Source organism: Barbus barbus (genome assembly GCF_936440315.1).
Source record: "Barbus barbus genome assembly, chromosome: 29".
Taxonomy (NCBI): Eukaryota; Metazoa; Chordata; class Actinopteri; order Cypriniformes; family Cyprinidae; genus Barbus; species Barbus barbus.
Window position 1 is genome coordinate 27959374 of NC_136757.1, and position 19441 is coordinate 27978814.

At 34.8% G+C, this 19441-nt stretch overlaps 2 protein-coding genes across 8 annotated transcripts in view; both read left to right on the forward strand.

Moving 5' to 3' along the window:
• LOC306849785 (homeobox protein cut-like 2) overlaps positions 1-6662 on the forward strand; it is a gene marked incomplete at its 5' end in the record, with an annotated part of 166409 nt that extends 159747 nt beyond the window's left edge. The window contains 4 exons of the mRNA XM_079385094.1: positions 978-1265; positions 2294-2482; positions 3393-3669; positions 5476-6662. Coding sequence (XP_079241220.1) covers positions 978-1265; positions 2294-2482; positions 3393-3669; positions 5476-6163 — 1442 coding nt within the window. The 3' untranslated portion in view covers positions 6164-6662. The remainder of the gene's footprint in view (positions 1-977; positions 1266-2293; positions 2483-3392; positions 3670-5475) is intronic.
• Positions 6663-12513: 5851 nt separating this feature from the next.
• LOC306849418 (phosphatidylinositol-3,5-bisphosphate 3-phosphatase MTMR3-like) overlaps positions 12514-19441 on the forward strand; it is a 34876-nt gene continuing 27948 nt past the window's right edge. For 5 of the 7 annotated variants that reach the window (XM_079384414.1, XM_079384416.1, XM_079384415.1 and 2 more), the window contains exon 1: positions 12514-12711. The gene's annotated coding sequence lies outside the window, so the exon portion shown is untranslated. The remainder of the gene's footprint in view (positions 12712-19441) is intronic. The other 2 variants (XM_079384420.1, XM_079384419.1) reach the window with 1 other exon arrangement.

The window sequence follows — 19441 nt, forward strand, 5'->3', positions numbered from 1 at the left end:
ATAAATAATAATAATTGTAATAAAAATGATCATATATAAACTATTTAATAATATTACAGTAAAGAGACCTTTTAGCATTTCTGTAATGAGAGTTTTAGGGGGAAATATTGTAATGAAAATGATGGTAAAATGCAAAACATTTTAACATTAATCTTCACTTGTTTTTTTCTTTTCGTTTTGACAAAAAATATATAGTCTTAGAATAATTGAAAATCAGGTTAAAAAAAATACAGTTAGAAAAACAGTTGTGTTGTTGTTGTTATAGTATATCATTTATAGTATAAATTACAACAGTTTATATTATTACAGTAACAAAAGTGTTTTGGCATTCTGGTAATGATAGTTTAAGGGAAAATGTGATTAATTGTCATTGAAATGATGGGAAAATGCCAAACATATTACAGTTAGGCTTCATTAAATGTATGCTAGCTAAATAAATAAATAAATCATGTTTTTCTTATGTATTTTTGATGTTGTTTTTCCAGTACAAATGTCTAAATAAAAGTCCAAATAAATTTACTTGAGATGCAAAATGACTTAAGATATTAAGTCTTGTGTTCTGAAAAAAAATAATAATAATTAATTAACTGAGTTTATGCTTAAAACATAAAAATATTTGTCAGTGGTTAGGGTAAAAAATAACACTTATTTTCTTACCCCACTGACAGATATTTGTTTCCTGTTTTAAGCATAAACCCACTTAATTATAATTATTTTTTATGATGATTTTTAAAAATCTCGATTAAAGTAGGTTTAGATCTTTGTATTGTAAAACAAGACAAAATTATTGAACATTAAGAAAAATGTCAGTTTTTGTATGAACTAGCATGTTTCTGCTCCTTTTGTTTTCTGGGTAAATGTTTTTGTTATCCTTCCATAGATGTATTGTTTCATAATTTTGGTGTTTTTAACATAACAAATGCACGTAAAATGCTTCTGACTGTGAATGCTAATCATCTTTGGTGGTTGGTTCTCAGATAAGAGCCCCGTGACGACCCGCTCGTCCCCGTCCCCTCCTGCGAGTCCTGAGGACGGACCCCCCAGCATGACCCTGGAGCCTGTGAGTCTGGCGCTGGAGAGCAGTAAGGAGAACCAGCACCCGCAGCACGCCGAGCCCCACGGGGGCAAGAGCACGCCGGGCATGATGGTCCCGCAGCAGCCCCACACGCCGCTGGGCATCCAGGAGCTGGTGGCCATGTCTCCGGAGCTGGACACGTACTCCATCACCAAGAGAGTGAGGGAAGTGCTGACCGACAACAACTTAGGTGATTTACAGCACGACAGACACAGCACTCTGTGAAAGCCAGCATTTGATTATATCTGCAATTAACACTTTTGACACCACCGTACAAAAGTCGGGTGATGTTTATGCTCACCAAGGCTGAATTTATTTTATCAAGTGTTATGTTAAAAATGTGCAATTGGAATGGTGAAATTAAATGAAATATGTATATAATATGAAAAATTATAAAAACATAATCTTAAAAAGTTGAATGATATTTAGAAATGTTTCCGATAGATATAAACGTTTATGTTGAAGTATTAATTAAAGGATTAAAGCTATATAAAAGACAGAAAACCATAAATATGACAAAATCACATAACAACATGACTCAAATTAAAAGTAAATTGAGAACTGAAAATATACAAATAGTTACTAATTCAAAATATTACTAAAATAGTATAATAATATATACACTACCAGTCAAATATTTGGAATAATTTTTATGTTTTTGGAAGAAGTCTCTTCTGCTCACCAAGGCTGCATTTATTTGATCAAAATACAATAAAAACAGTAATAATATGAAATGTTATTGTAATTTAAAATAAGTGTTTTCTATTTGAATGTATATTAAAATGTAATTTATTCCTGTGATCAAAGTTGAATTTTCATCAGCTTCAGCGTCACATGATCCTTCAGAAATCATTCAAATATGCTGATTTGCTGCTCAAGAAACATTTCTGATTATTATTAATGTTGAAAATAGTTGTGCTGCTGCATATTTTTGTGGAAACCATGATACAATTTATTTTTCAGGATTATTTGATGAATGGAAAGTTCAAAAGAACAGCATTTATTTGAAAGAAATCTTTTGTAACATTATAAATGTCTTTACTGTCACTTTAATGCATCCTTAATTAAAAATGAAAACTTTTAAAAGTTAATGTAAGTAAAAAATGTATTCATAGAAACTGAGATTTTGAACTGATTCACGTTTAATGTTCAACTAAAGGAGAATTCTAAGGACTGTGTGCTGTGTTGGTAACTGTGTAATGTTGCGTGTTGATGCAGGTCAGCGTCTGTTTGGAGAGAGCATTCTGGGATTGACTCAGGGTTCGGTGTCTGACCTGCTGTCCAGACCGAAGCCCTGGCATAAGCTCAGTCTGAAGGGCCGCGAGCCGTTCGTCCGCATGCAGCTGTGGCTCAACGACCCGCACAATGTCGACAAACTCAGAGACGTCAAGAAAATGGAGAAGAAAGGTAAGAGAACAGACTAGTTACAATATTTATTCATTCTTCATTTTTGATTCTGTCTTTTCATTTTTTGATCTAAATTGATCTAAATTGTATTAATAAATTAGATTTAAAATAGTGCGATCCAATGTTATTTTACTGTTATTTACACTCTTATCTATATGCTGTTGTTCAAAGGTTGTTATAATTAACTAAAACTATAAAAAATTATTTTCTCTAAATGAAATAAAGCTTCAAATAAAATATATAAAAAAAAAAACTTGAACATAAAACGTTAAATAAGAAATGTTGCCTTGACAACTAAAATACTAGCATTTCTAAAGCTGAAAAAATTAAGCTATATAGAAATAAATTAAAATAAAATAAAAAATGTATAAAAACAACAAATGTATTGATACCCTATAATAGTATTTATTAATATTTATTAACATTTTTAGTTTTCGTTTAATTTTAGTTGAAGTCATTTTATGTGCTTTTGTCATTTTTATTTTAGTTTATTTATTTATTTATTTGGGGGGGGGGGCTTAAAATAATTCTGCATTGCTTTTATTGTAATTTTTATAGTATTTTCAGTTTTATTAAATTTATTATTTTAACGTAAGCTTTTTATTATTACTTATGATCCACTTTGAAGATCCAGTTGATTATAATTAGCAAAACTGGATTCGCTGAATTACACGTGCAATGTATTGAGATCCAGTGTTATTAATGTACTATTATGGTATTTAATATTTGGAATTAGCTTTTATTATTATATTTTCAGGTTTTTTTAGTTAGAGTTTTGTGAATTTGTCATTTTTATATGTATATATATATATATATACACACTTTCTGTGAAGATGCAGTTGATCATAATTTGTAAAGTCGTCTGAAGTAGCTGCTTTAATACAGAGTGTATGTTTCTGGTTTTCTCCAGCGTATCTGAAGAGGCGATACGGTCTGCTGAGTCCCGGCTCAGACAGCGATTCCCCCGGCGCTCATTCAGACTGCATCAGTCCGGGTCTGACCCCGCTGGAGTTCTGCCCCTTCAGCCAGGCCAAGAAACCCCGCGTGGTGCTGGCGGCCGAGGAGAAGGAAGCTCTGAGGAAGGCGTATCTGCAGGAGCCGTATCCCTCGCAGCACACCATCGAGATGCTGGCCGCCCAGCTCAACCTCAAAACCAACACCGTCATCAACTGGTTCCACAACTACAGGTCCGAGTCCGCTGTCTTCTGATGCTTACCTCGTAACGACACCCAGAAGAGATGTCCTAAAACTGTGTCCAAACTGTTGTTAGCATTTGAAGCTTTGAATGGGAGTTTGGCTCCACCTGCAGGATAATTGAGGAATTCAAAAGTGAGAAACAAGATAATTGTATGGCTACACCTGTACAGCATTAACAGTGGTATACAATTTGAACGTACCCCTAAATTTCAGATTGTTTTTCAATGACAAATTCTTAATTTTACCTTGGTCACTCAGAGCTCTTGAACTGAAATTAAAAGCAGCAGTGAACCCTATTTCTTATTTGATCCAAATGTTAAGACATTTTATGAATAAATTAATTTAAAAATATTAATAATAATAATATTAACAATTATTTTTGTATTTAAATTTTTTTATTTTAGTTGAAGTTTTAGTAGCTTATTTTTCATTTATTAGTAGTTTTTTTTTTACATATTTCTATGTAGTTTTAATTTTTATTTTACTTATTAATTTTTGTATTTTCAACTTATTTCAGTTACTCTTTATTTTTCACAATATAGTAAAATGTATACTATATATATATATATATATATATATATATATATATATATATATATATATATATACTATTGTAGTATCTATTAATATTTTGAATTAACTTTTATTTTTAAATTTTCAGTTTTCTTATTTTAGTTGAAGTTTTTATGTGCTTTCACCATTCTTATTATTTTTTACAAATATTTCGGAATGGCTCTGTATGGCTAATTTATTTTCATTTTATTTTTATTAATTTATTATTACAGCTTTTACTTATTTATTCCAGTTATTGTTTATTTTTCAGACAGTAACGGGATTTGTTGAGTCACACATGCAATGTAGTGCATGCAGTGCATTTTCTTATTTAAATTTAAATTTCAGTTTAAGTTGGATTAATTTTGTGCTTTTATAATTTTTATTTTTATTGTTAATAATTTGTGTTTCAGTTTTATAATTTTTCTATTTAAATCTAAACATATTTATGTGCTTTTGTTCATATGTATTAGTTTGATTCATTTAAATATTTGTAATAATTTTTTATTTCAGCTTTAGTTTGTCATTTTAGCATTACCACGTATTTCAGATACAAATTTCCAAGACAAAAATTCTAATTTCTATATTTTTTTCATCTAATACCTATATTTGATTTTTCAACTAGTTTTTTTTTTTTAGATAGTTTTAGTTAACATCACTGATGCTCATGTGTGAGATCAAGTGACGTCAATATAGCATACTAGTAAAAGCAGTAAATGTATTTCCTCTTATCGTCATCCTCTCAACAGCTCTCGCACTTGTGTAAAAATGCTGTAAAATGAGAATGCTGTCAAAAATAATGTCATAAATAGATTTTCTTTATCAGTTAACTTCATCATCTATTAACTAAGTTTGGTGTGAGCATCCTTGGCGTTTAAAGCAGCTTTTGCCCTCGGTGCACTTGCGCATAGTTTTTCAGGAGCTTTGCAGGTAGCTTTCTTGAAGCATCTTGGAGACGTTGCCATCGTTCTTCTGGATTTAATCTGTCTCAGTTTGTTCTGTTTCTTCATGTCATTCCAGACAGACTGGATGATGATCAGATCAGATCTCTGTGTGGAGCACAAATATCTCACTGGATTATTACAATTCATGGCAAAATGAATGTTTGGAAATGAAAACTGATATTTCCTACTGACACACTACAGCAGAAGATAGAAATAAATGTTCTAATAATTTTGGCCACCACTGTAGCATAATAATAAAATCAATAAATGCATTTCCTCTTATCGTCTTCCTCTCGACAGGTCCCGCATGCGGCGAGAGGTCCTGATGGAGGGTCTCCAAGATAACGACACGGACGCCGAGCACAACAACTACTCCCCGCTGACGTCCCACAGCCCCGCGTCCGACCGTGACGACAGGAAGCAGCCCTCGGCCGTCCGTAGCCGCCCTCTGAGCGCCGGCCCGCGCCGCTTCGCCCTCAAACAGGAGGCCAGCGAGCTGGACGAGGACGAGGAGCTCCGTCTGCGGCAGGCCAAATGCTTCTCCATCGGCGTCCAGTTCGCCCAGCTCAAAAGCGACCCGGAAACGGCCCCACGCCGCTCGCTGGGCGTCAAGGACGAGGAACCGCCGAGGAACAGCCACGAGGGCGAGGAGCTGGAGAAGTCGCCCGAGGATCCCGTCAGCTTCAAGGCTTCATCCGAACCGTCCCGGAGCAGCCTGGAGGTGTCGCTCAACTCGCCCTCTGCCGCGTCCTCGCCCGGCCTCATGATGTCCGTGTCCCCCGTCCCGTCCTCTTCCGCCCCCATCTCGCCGTCGCCACCCAACCCGCCGGCCCCGAGCCACCATCACCCGCCGAGCTCGCCCTCGCTCAACTCCAAACTCAACAAAAGCACTCAGAGACGCAACGAGAAGATGGCCAACCTCAACAACATCATCCATCGCCTGGAGCGGGCCGCCAACCGCGAGGAGACGCTGGAGTGGGAGTTCTAGATGAAGAGCGTAAGCGTCAGATATTTATAAACTCGTTTTAGCTATTTTGATAAAGTCACTTTGGATTCTGCGTCACAGCACTAGCTGGTTTTGAGGAGAGTTAACGTAGCGGTGTCATGAAATGCACACTGACGTCTTGTAGATTGCCACTGGGTGAGATTATGAAATAAAAGACCTCTGTCTTAAGCCATCAAAAAGCACTACTTATTTAAAAACAAATCAAGAGAGAGACAATGACCAAATTTGCTAATTTTTGAATAGCAGTTTTTCAACTTTTGTCTGTAAGACGGGACAGCGAAGTCAAGTGACGTGCGACAGCTTCACGTTGACCGAGGGATAGTCCTAAAAGACTCTAAATAGTGAACATTGCATATGTATTTAGTTTCTTGGTGACATGTTTTGGATCTTTTGTTATACAAGCGTACAACGTGTGATTGTGTGTGTTGTAGAAATCGTCTGCAATAGCCTTCTCTGAACAAGATGTAGCATGGAACATAATTTACCCTCTATTTCCTCTCTAGATAGTAACCTGTGATATACTTGAGCGATACTATAAAAAGAGAAAAATGGCAAAAAACAAGAAAAAAGGAAATGTAAAAAAAGTCGGTACGATGGTAGATGCATTCTTGATTTCGTGAACGTGTCATTTTTTAATTTTATTTTTGTTTGGTTGGATACTTTGAGGTTTTACAGCAGGGTTCTTGTGCACAGTTTACAAACTGCAAAACAAAATCATTTTCTTACAGTGTTTTTATTGTTTTTCAGTACAAATATCGAAATATTTTTAAATCAAGATGTTTACTTGAGAAGCAAAATGAGAAGTTTTTGCTTAAAACAAGAATTGTTCTTATCCCATGGCAGATGTTTTTCTTGTTTTAAGCATAATTTTTTTTCCCCCAGTAAACAAGGCTTAATATCACAAGTAATTTATATAAAAATTAAGTGAGATTTTGCTTAAAAAATATTTATCAGTGGCATAAGGAAATCTTGGTTTGCCTTTGATATAAATCTTTGAAAAATTATGAAAATTATGAAAAATCATCTTACCCCAATGGCAGATTATTATAATTTTTTTCTTGTTTTAAGCATAAACTCGCTCAAGTGAAAAATAATTCAATTGATCAGTCTTGTTTTACAGTATAAATATCCAAACATACTTAAATTGAGATTACAAAAAGTACGTTTATGCTTAAAGCAAGACTAAATATGTCAGTGTGGTACATTTTTCAGTGTGTATATATTGTGATATTTTTCTTGTAAGCATAAACTCACTTAATTTTGCAGATTTTTTTTAAGGCCTAACATCTTAAATCAATTCATAAATTAGGTTCCTTTTTTTCTTAAAACAAAACAAAACAACAAAATCTGTAAGTGGGCTAAGAAAAGTAATGACAATAAAAATAATCTTGTTTTCCCTTTAAATTAAGTTTATTTTCCTTACACCACTGACAGATAATTGTTCATATTTTAAGCATAAACATTTTAATTTTTCAGTAAACAAGACATCATATCTTAAGTCATTTTGCTTCTCAAGTGCATCTTGATTTAAGAATTTTTAGACATTTTTAATGGAAGTCCTAAAGTCTGTTCTCAATAATTCATGCCAGCTGTACCTCACTGTCCCGATGAGCTGGTCTCACACAAACACACACGGGCCAGTGCACTTCCTGTAACCTCCAATGTCTGAAACATAGTTTTCCAAAGGTTTGGATATAATGTAAGATACGTTTCAGTCGAGCCTCAAAGACCACCGACTGGTGGGGTGGGACGGGTTTACGCGGGGAATTGTTAGCATGCATATGTTTTAAACGGATCAGTGATGCAGTCGTGGTCTCGGGTGGCCATACTTGTATTCTCATTCTTCATCTATCAATCTGTCTCTGTTTCCTCCCACAACTTCCACCGACCGTCCCTCCTTCTGAATGAAACGACATGAAGTCTGATCCTGTGGAGAATGACTGTATGTTTATCTACGGCGGTGTGACACTTTATGTTCAGGTCATTTTATAATTAAGACATATTTTAGCAGGGAGTTTAATATAAATGCACTTAAAATGACATACTGGAGATCAGATGAGAATCTGTTTTTAGTGTGCTTTAATTGTTTATTTCGTATCCCATGAGCACTTGGTCTACTTTGCTGTATTTTAGTGATTTTGATACTTATTTCCAGGTGCTCTTTTTATTGCAGGAGATTCACTGAAGTTTTATTTCATATTAAAAGGCCAGAAACACTCTACGCAAGTATGCAAATGCAGAGGTGAATGCTTGGTCAGTGCATTGCAAACATTGATTTAATTTAATTTAATTTTATATTTTATTTGAAAAACATACATAATGTTTTCCAACTACCTGACATATATATCTGAAATGTGTCTTGAGAAATTTGGCCTGTCTCTGTGACAAAACCAGACTCTAGACAGTAAGACGGAGAGGCAGCCTGTCAGTGATTCTGCATGTTCAGGGTTACTGACATTTCTCTGGAGGTCAGTCCAATGAAAGTGAAGTTAGCAAAATGCCTAAATTCACTTAAAGTTGGCGTTAAGGGGGCGATAGAGTTTCCTTTACTGCTAAAAAAAAGCATTTCTTACTTGATATTAGTCTTGTTTTCCAGTACAAATATCTAAAAAATTATTAAATCAAAATATATTTAATTAAGTAAGTTCATGCTTGAAAAAAAAAAAACAACTTTGCCCACGGATAGATTTTTTTACTTGTTTTAAGCATAAAATCACTTAATTTTGATTCATGTTCATGTCTTAATGTATCTTTTTAATGTAAATGTAAGAATGCTTAAATATTTGTGCTGCTTAGCAAGATATTTTCTTGCTAAATACTTCTTGAAAATCATTTTTGCTGTTTAGATCAGTGATTCTCAAGCCTCACATTGTCCAATACAATCCCCCAATATAAGATATCTCTTCCAGTATATTCATTTTTCTCCTGTTAACTCTTGTTATATACACACATACATGTCTGTGCCATTTAATCAGACACGATATTAAGGTTGCTAGCTATAAATGGCCAACTTTAACTAAGCTTAGCTAAATTTAGTTGAACTAACTTGCTGATTTCTGTCATAACTGACCTGGACGAGTTAAATGACTGATAGTCTGCACAAATGCTGTCTGTATTTTGCGTCAGAGTATTGCGTTCTGACACTCTTCTCTTGCGTCGACTTGCGTAGAGTCTGTTTCAGGTCCAACACTGAATAATAGTAAATCAGAAGCAGACGCAATAGAATCTGAACACAACGACCGAAGCAAAACAAACACGGTTTCTTGAACAGAATGGCCTGTTTGTTTTGTGCGACTCTCTCACGAAGCGTTGAAATCAGACAATGCGTCAGAGCTCTGCTGAAAAGATGTGTTCGATCGGTCCAGATGTTCTTCATCAGTGTGTTTTTGCTGCTGTCGATCGATTGAAATGCTGTATTTTGTTCCTCCCTTTCCTACTATATCATGTTTTATACTGGACACTTGGAGCTCCTCACCAGAAAAATACACGCAGCACTTAGAAATCGTGAATTCTTCTGCATTTGTCTTTGCCTTCGTGTCTCGTTGAGGTTGTTAGAAAACACTTGCACATGTCTTAAGAGTACTGAGGATCAGATCTTAAAACTTATGTAAATATAATATATATATTACACATTTACTGAAAGGGATATATCTTAGGTCCTTGACACTAGCGTGCTGATGATATTTAATAGAGTGTACAGTTCTATTAACCAAACACACAGAGCCAGAGGTGGTCTGGCAAGCTTGCCCATGTTCTAGAAACTTCTCTCAGGGTAGACTTGCTTCTCCAAGCTTTACAAAACCTGTCAGGTCACACCACTGGTCGACGTTTACTGTTCCTAACCGCCGTTTGCTTTTCGTTCAGTGTTCCCGACGAAGTGTAAATCTATCGGATCGTGTGATTTGTATATCTGATCAATTGGAAATAAGAATCTCATGTACTATAATTCATACTCTTATGATGATTAATAAGCAACAAAAGGTCCAGAATATCTCCTCTGAACGCTTGTGAAAACCTGTTCTGCTGGTTCAAGTGAAACAACGACCACTACTTGTTTTTTTATCTCCCATGTTACTGTTCATGTAATAAAAATCTCTGGTGACAAATTTTTTAGCCATTCTAAACTGCTTTCGTTTACTGTATGCTTTCTTTTTAACATTGGAAATGTGCATGCTGTTTTTTTTTTGCAAGGACCGAGAATGTTTGCGTTTCTTGTATTTTTGTTGAAGAAATCAGCACTTACACAGTTTCACTTCCTACAGGTTATAATGGAGGGGATGCTGTGTATTTTCCACAAATCTGGTACACTTTGACTTTTCTTAGAGGCACAAATGCATAGTTTTGTGAGAATTATGTGAGAAATCATCTCATGGAAAATTAGATTAAAACATTTCAAATCAGAGATCCTGACCTTCAAACTCATGCAAAATGTCCATTTTAACTGTTGTAAGTCTACTATTGACATCTGTTGGATTGAAATTCAATTGAAGTAACTCATTTTAATTACTAAAAATAATCTTCGCTGTTTCCCACCCCCGTTATCAAATGATTTTCCCTATTACCAAAAAAAAAAAAAAAAGTTTAAATTTTTTATTTTAAGGTTTTAGCAGTTATGTTGTGCATTTTTGGCATTTTAGTAGTTTTTTTTTTTTTTTCAGTTTATTTTATTACATCAAGTTGAACTAAATTAAATTAACTAAGTTGCTGCCTTTGCAATTACTTGAATTTGTTTTTAAGTTGTTGTTTTTTTCAGATAATTTTTATTTTATTTCAAATTTTTGACATTTCAAATTTAAAAAAAATATTTTTTTTGGTTGAACTATAATAACCCTGGTCCCAGAACACTTCATACAGTATAAAATAAACATAACATAAAACATTTGACTTCCTGAAGATGATTATCAATATTTTGTAAAGGTGAAGCGGGTTCTGTCACAAACCACTTGCTGAAAAGGAAAAAAGCTTGATTTTGTTAAACGTTTCAGGCTGTTTTGTACCTTATTTGTGGAAAGTGGCATTCCAGTCTAATAAAATTAAGTAACTCGGCCAAAACAAGATTGCTTTAATATCTCTGGTGCTTGAGTTTGTTTGTATTTGAATTATCCCAGAGCGCCCAGAAACACTGGCTTTTTGTTCATTTGAATATTAGTAATTAAACAGCCTCACTGAAGAATTAAAAAACTGTCAGAATTGAAAACTTAATTGTCGGTTCTGCTTATGATTTAGTGTGTGTTTGTGTTTGGAGTGTGTGTAAATGAGGCTCTGTGGTGAGTACAAGATTGAAATCTAACACAAGCAGGAGGTTCCATCCAACTTTCTGTAACGTTCTGGTGTGTTTGCACACATTTCCCATGACCTTATGGCAGAGCACTTAAAGCTTTGGTTGTTGAAGAGAGGACAAATAAATGTCAAATGTCATGTGTCTTTTAATCACATACAGTATGTACCGAGTCATAATTGAATACAGTACATCATTGTATAAACCTACCTTGTCTGTGTGTCTTTTGTTATTCCTTGTACTTTTTTATTAAACAAGATTATTAGTAAAAAAAAAAGCTTTACATTGCATTAAATTACATGCACATTTACAAACATGTCACGTTGCATAAATACTTATTTTCTCGTCATTTCATGATTTAAAATTTCCATTAAATTGTCAACAGATTAATCGATTTGGACATTAACATTCACAATTTTTATTCACTGGTTAAAAAGTCAAATAAAAGTTCATTTGTAATAATTTTTACTCGCAGTTTTGACTTTTTCCCTCAGAATTGAAAGCTATGAGCTTACAAGAGAATATCAGAGATAAAAAGTCACAATTAACTAAAAATATTTAAAATAATGTTATATTCTATATGTATATATATATATATATATATATATATCTGTATAGTTCTATTTTGTTAATAAATTTTGTATATTATTTGCACTTTCTTGTGTGTCCCCATTTTTGTTACGTCCTTCTTGAGCCATAGGGTGTAACAAATGGGGGCTCATCTGGGATTTGAACCCGGGACCTTTTGCATATTATAAAATTATTAAAAAAAAGGAATAATTCTCTTATTTCTCGGGGGGGCAGAACTGTGAAATATAGTTATAAAGACAGAGTTATTAAAACGTTTTTAGAAAAACAGAAACAAGCCATACTAAATAAACCTGAACATATCTGGAGTAGGCTTAACATATCATATAAGTGACAACTGTCTCCCCTTTAAAATTGAAATCAACTATCTGTACAGATTGATTTATTGCTACGCATTCATTGGCTCCAGCAACCGGTTACGACATCCACTTCAAAGCTTGTTTACACACCCGCCCCTCAACCACACGTTCGAACGTGTTGACGCAATTTGCGTCGTGACGTCTTGACGTCGTGGTAGCTGCGATGACGACGGGATTCCACAGTGGGACGGGCCGATTCTGCAAATGGCTACGAGGTGCAATTTGTCGATTTGTTTGTCGTTAGTATTCTCACCTGCGGCTCGGAAGAAAGCGTTCACCCGCTCTGCCTCGCAGGCTGCCCTCAGGTGAGTGAGCTGAGTGCTTTTGGCGCGGAATGCGGGTGTTTTTCAGTGTGTTTTGAGGCCTTGTCTGAGGGGTCCGCCCTCCGCTCGCGACAACAACAACAACAGACACCGAAACGGGCCTCGGCTGAGGAGAAATGTTAGAAATGCTTCACATGAGCGGTAAAATACCACCGCGGTTTAGAGCCTGGTGCTATTTAGATGGTTTGATGTAAGCTTGACCGATGGTAGAGGGAGAAACGCGGCCTTGGTGCTCAGTTTTTGTCGGTTAACGTTACTTCGCTAGCTCTCCGGTCAGTCGGTGCTACAACCGCCGCGAATCTGACTGACAGATCGAGCCCTTTACAACAGTTCACTATGGTAACCGCGTTTAACCTATTGCTACAACAATACAACTCTCATTCATTGCGTATTATTCACATACATTGTTATAAATAAGAAAACACTCACTATTTGAATGGAAACTATGGGCGCCATGGTAAAAGTAATGCTTTACGAATTCATAATGCATAATTTTGGATTCATTTTTATGACAATGGTGCATAATATTAAAATAGGATTATTTTTGAGACAATAACTGCCATGTTGCCAGCATAATAACAGTTAACAGTGATTGTTAATACAGTTTGTGTTCTGGAAGCTTCTTGGAGGAGATCCTGTAATTATTATGACTTCACAGTTGGAACAATAACTGTAATAGCTATTATAATTTGGTGGAGACTATGATTACCATTGCATCGTATAACTGCTTCTGAGTGTTTATCTGTAATGCATTAATAATACTGATTTGTGACCCTGGACCACAAAACCAGTCATAAGGGTCAATTTTTTTTAAATTGAGATTTATATATCATCTGAAAGCTGAATAAATAATAATAGCCCTTTAGAATATATTTAAGACCGTGTAGGAACAACAACACCTGCCACACCAACCACCACAATACCATAGTTATTACTAGGGATGGGCGATATATCTCATCTGGTTGCATGCGCATCTCGTCAGTAAAGCCGGTTCCTTGATTAGCGCTAAATCTCCATCACCTGTTTTCAAATGGAGCGGCATTTAATACACGGAGCCGTAGTTCACTGACAAGCTACGCAATTTGCGTTCATTGTCGAAGGCGATATATCTGCAATAATGAAAGCGATATTGCGTAGCTTGTCAGTGAACTACGGCTCCGTGTATTAAATGCCGCTCCATTTGAAAACAGGTGATGGAGATTTAGCGCTAATCAAGGAACCAATATATCTCATCATGCAACCAGATGAGATATATCGCCCATCCCTAGTTATTACCATGGTGACTGTTCCTAAATTATGGGATCCTCTTCAAGCATTGTAAACTAAGAAGCTTTCAGAATAAGTGGAACTTTTTCTGCAACTTTGGTTCTGGTAGTATTTTTCCCTTTCATTTTTGCCATAGGGATTTTTACAAATTATAAGCCATGAACCAAACCAATCAGCTACGAGGAGAATCACAAGATTACAAACTTTGATTTGAAGCAAAAAGTGTCTGAAAATCTGACAAAAAGATTTAAAGGAATAGTTCAACCAAAAATGAATATTCTGGAAATTAAATGGTAGAATTTGACTTCCATAGTATGGAAAAAAAATAATATTATGAAAGTCAGTGGCTACCGTCAACTGTTTGGTTCTACCAGCATTCTTCAAAATATATTTTGTGTTCAACAGAAGAAAGAAACTCAATTTCAGGGTGAGAAAATAATGACCGAATTACATTTTTGGATCAACTGTCCCTGTATCAGCTTGAGGGAAAGGACTACAATCCCATTGCTTCATGGGAGTGGACAGGCGCTAAAGTGTTTTGTGCAATTTGCTTGTCGTGACTCTCTGATTGTTTTTATATGTCTCTGTGGAATCATGAGTAATGTTGTTTTACCACCAGGATTTCCTCTGTTGAACATGCTTATTAAAAAAATATGTTGAAATAACGCGGGCTGATGGCTTCAACAAAAGCATATGCCATCTATAAACAACCTCATAGCTCACAGAATGATCTTTCTTTAAAGGTTTTTAAGTTATCATTTAAGTCCAATTTCCTTGTGGAGAAAAGCAATTGGGTTTTTAGTTCCAGAACCCAGCTGTTGCTCTCCATACCCATAGTTACCATAGTTTCAGTGCGGTAGCTAAGGTGTTTTTGAGGGAATGTGTGGTTGCCTTGGTACCGCTGAAGAGAGGGTTTGTTGTGTTTCTGTCAGATCCGCGTGGTGCTGCTAGATGATCCTTTGGCTCTTCGGCTGTGTTTTGGTGTTGGGCTTCTCATGTGGTTTGAATCTGACTCATGGTGTGACTTTGGAACGAAATGCATCGGGGTAAAAGTCACTCAACCTGCTGAATGAGCGCAAATGCATGACATCTAAACACAGCAGCAGATAAAACCTGAATGATTGTGTGTTTACACATCACTGACTACATGTCGTGGGTCTGGTTGGGCGATCAGTAGTAAACCAGAGTGACAGGAGGGCGGGTGGTTGAGTTTATGAATGAACTCATAATGATAAACATCTGTTCTTGCTGTTTGTTTAGAGCACAGCAAATCCACAAAGTATTTGGACAATTACGCCATATTTAAAAATGCTTTCCATTAGATCTAGTCGACTCATCTGTGCACAAATTCTGCAGAAGCATTCTCTTAGCTTCTCTTTTCTTCATCGTTTTTGAAATCTCGATGTCTTTGAATCAGCTGGTGTTGTGATGATGTTTAGTGGATGAATGAACTCTCCTCAATTTACCCACAGGTGTCCTGGCAAAGTTCGGACATGTTCTACTAGCATTTTCACAATGTACCATCATGTATTCATTCAGACATGTCAAGTGTGAAAATATTTATTGAAACTAGAGTCGTTTTCTAACTTTTCTATGCCGGGCTCTACGCTTACTTTTCTTTTTAGGAGCGCTCCTAAATTAAAAAATTTAGGAGCACCTTCAAATCAATAATCAAAAATTCTGATCAAAAATTTACCTTCCCATTACGAGGTGATATTTGACTCCTTAAAGTGATTTACAGGGTATTTTGTTTTTACATTTGTAATGGCATTTTTCTAACTTCATTAAAAGTATGTCATCTTTTGTCAAATTAAAAAAATATATATTTATAGTTTTTTTTTTTTTTTTTTTTTTTTTTTTATCATTTCTAATTAAAACAACAGAATAAAAACAAGTAGAATAAGATGCCAATCAAATGAAATCAGTATTTAAGAAATACATTTGTACTACAGAGGTGACACAGAAGAACACACAAGTGGCTTGTAGGTGTATTTTCAGATGTTTAATGAGGCTCAGAGTTTGCATAAGTGCAATTAAATTCATAAATTCATGTTGAGGTTAATGTTTTAAATATACAATTTTGAATGTAGAAATATTAAATGATTTAAATAACAGAAAAGATGCTTTAAAAATTAAACCAAAACTGCCAGTATGTGGTGGTAAGTCACTGATTTTATCACTGAATCATTCATTTAATTGATTCGTTCGAACAGCTGATTCATTCAGGAACGAAGTACGTGACTGTCTTTATGAATGGGTAATTGAATCATTGACTCTCTAGTCATTGATTTGTTTAAAAACGCAGTTCATTCATAAACGAAACACTGCTGTGTTTGAATGGAGATGGGCAGCGGCTTGGCTGGGACTTTGTTTGAAACGATTTTAGAGCAAAATAAGGCAGTAGTGTTGTCGTCAGACAATATAAGTCACTTAATATTAACTTCTTGTTTAATGAACTGTTGTATTAAATCAATATCCATTTGGAAAATAAACCCTTAATAATTTTTAAAAGCTGTCACTCATCTTAGTTCATCGCAATCTCACGAAACTCTATTATAATCAACGAAGCTCCTTACACTGCACAATTAATCTCTTATTTACACTGTCTATACACTTTTTTTGGTTATAATGAGAGGATGCGTCTGTGATACATTACTCAACGTTGCAAAAACACACAAGTACGTTAGAAACCTTTAAAGCTTCCTCTCAGCACAAAAACAAATATGCTGATCGGGTCAGTCGCACTGTCTGGTGCTCTTAAATATTTTTTCATAGTCGCACGCAGTAGTTGTCAGTCGCAAATGTGACTGAAATGGTCGCACTGTAGAGCCCTGATATGATACCTTGAAATATATTGATATTCGGTGTATATATATTTTGAATAGCATATTCTAGAGAGCTGTGTGATGATATAGAATATAATATATTTGGGGCCTCATTCTATGATAAGAAGCCACATCAGATCTAGGGGTGGCACGGTACACAGATGTCACCGTTCGGTTCGGGGGTAAAAAAAAACAACAAATCTACTGTGCTCGGTTTCTTTTCATTTATTTTGTACAGAGAGTAGTACAGTAGTAATACTAAATATTACATTATAAATATAATCTGCAGTACATATATACATACAAGGAATAAATTCTTGAAATAGCCTATCTTTGATTTAGTTAACAGATAAACAAGGGGAAAAAACAGTGTGACATGTAACATAGCCCGTATATGCTGAATTTCAGTTCATTTTTGTGACCGGCTTAATTTGTTCACAGACAGGAAACTCAAATGGTTTTGTTTTCATTGTGAGTGTTAGGGATGTGCGGGTCTAGTCGACTAAACGGTACAGCTCCTGCTAGTCGACACTGAAAACAATAGTCGATTACACGAGAGAAAAAAAAAGATTTTATTAGGGCTGCCACTAACGACCATTTTTATTTCGATTAATCTATCAACTAATTTTCCGATTAATCTAAAAGCTTAATTTCCCGCAAAAAAAAAAAAAAATAAACAAACAAAAAAACCTTGTAAAGCGCTTTGGGTGTACAGCAATACACAAAGCGCTATATAAATGCATCCATTCATTCATTCATTCATTCATAATATCTTTTTGTGGTAATAAAAATGGATTTAAGTGAACAATAGCTTTTAAAATGACTTAAAATACATATATAATAGCAATGATGCAATAATTAGTTCAAATAAAGTATCAAAAGCAAGAAATCATATGGTTCTATTGAACAAAACTGTTAAAATACTTAATATATAATTAATAATGAATAATTTTTATTTATAACTAATTTTAATTTAATTTAATTATATTTATAATTAGAAATATATTTCATATAGTGTTGCAATTAGTATTACATTAAAATATTTTTACAATTTTGCAATGTATTTAAAAATAATTTATAATAATGAATCAAATTTATTTATATTTATAATTCTAATTATATTATTATATTTATAATGCCTGATGATTATTTTTTACACATTACTGTTTAATATTGACCAACCACTATTTAATTCAAACGTACACTTAATCTTTAATATTTGGCCCTTTCTTTAGGACAGAAATGCTACAGCTGCTGTAATTACATGAATATGTAGACATCAAACCGTGTAAACTCAGAGTGAGGGTTTGAGCTTTTATTTTGAAATCGCGATGTATTCTCCTGTGTTAGTGTAGGTTTATAAATGATTTACCTTACAAATCTGATGAAATGGCGCACGTTGCATTCCCAGATGAAGGTTATAATAAACCCAAACTCACAATAACATGCAGAGATGAGTTTGAGATGCTCCACATGTAAATGATAACAGTTTCTGAGGAGCCGTTGTGTGACGCACGTGCTTAACCTACACGCATGTAAATAAAGTACATATACTGTGTGAACTGCATCGCATATAAATATTTAATTAAATCATAGCGTTTGTGCACAATTATGCATATATATATATATATATATGCATATATATATGCATATGTCTAAAAAAATAGAAAATAGTCTAAAAATGTGCTTTATGGATTCTCGTCCGTGAAATGTTCCACTTCCGGTATTTTGTCGGTTAGTCGACACGAGCAAAATGAAGTCAACGATTTTTTAAAATTTACTAGTCGACTAAAATCGACGAATCGCGACAGCCCTAGATTTTATCATCCAATTTTTTTTTTTTTTTTTTATCATTCTTTTCTGGTTATCAAGTTTCTGTTATTTTCTTACAGGATGCATGACAATATGACCGTTCCAGTTTAATGATAAATGTGTTTACTTTCATTATTACAAATTCTTTGAAAGAATTTGTGATTTGAGGCATTGCAAGTGAAAATAATGACAACAAAATATAAACTTGCGTCATCCATGGATGTCATATAACATTAAAATGGGACAGTAAGGTGTGTATTTTGCATGAACAGTGTATAAGGTGGTTGTACATTGGTGCTTTAGTAAAATGAAACGGAATCAGTCCCAGCGGTGGTTTAGGAATGAGAACACACAATGCTGATTGACCTGCAGGGCAGTAAGAGTGACATCTGAGATGGACAGAAAACACTGAATAGTTCTTCTGTCCACCTGTAGGCAGTTGACCTGAATGGAAGTGGAGAATTTTCTAGAAAGCTAGTGTTTCTGAATACCCAATACAGATATGAGGCCTGTCATGTGGAATAAGCAGAACCTTCTACCTGAAACAGTGCTGTTGAATATGAGCCAATATGTAAATGGTTTGCCTCTGCATAAAACTACTTTTGCATGTTGAACAGTTTTCATGTATCACACATTGTAGTCATTTGTTCGGGTCATGAGACTACAGTACAGCTGTAAGACACTAAACAGGCCAATCAGATTGAAGACAGGCTTCTCAGCTGTAGTAAACATAAGCGTTTTCTTGTTAGAGATCTGTTTTATCAGTAGTTTCCAGATGGCTTCGGTGTGGCCTTCACTGGAAGCATGTG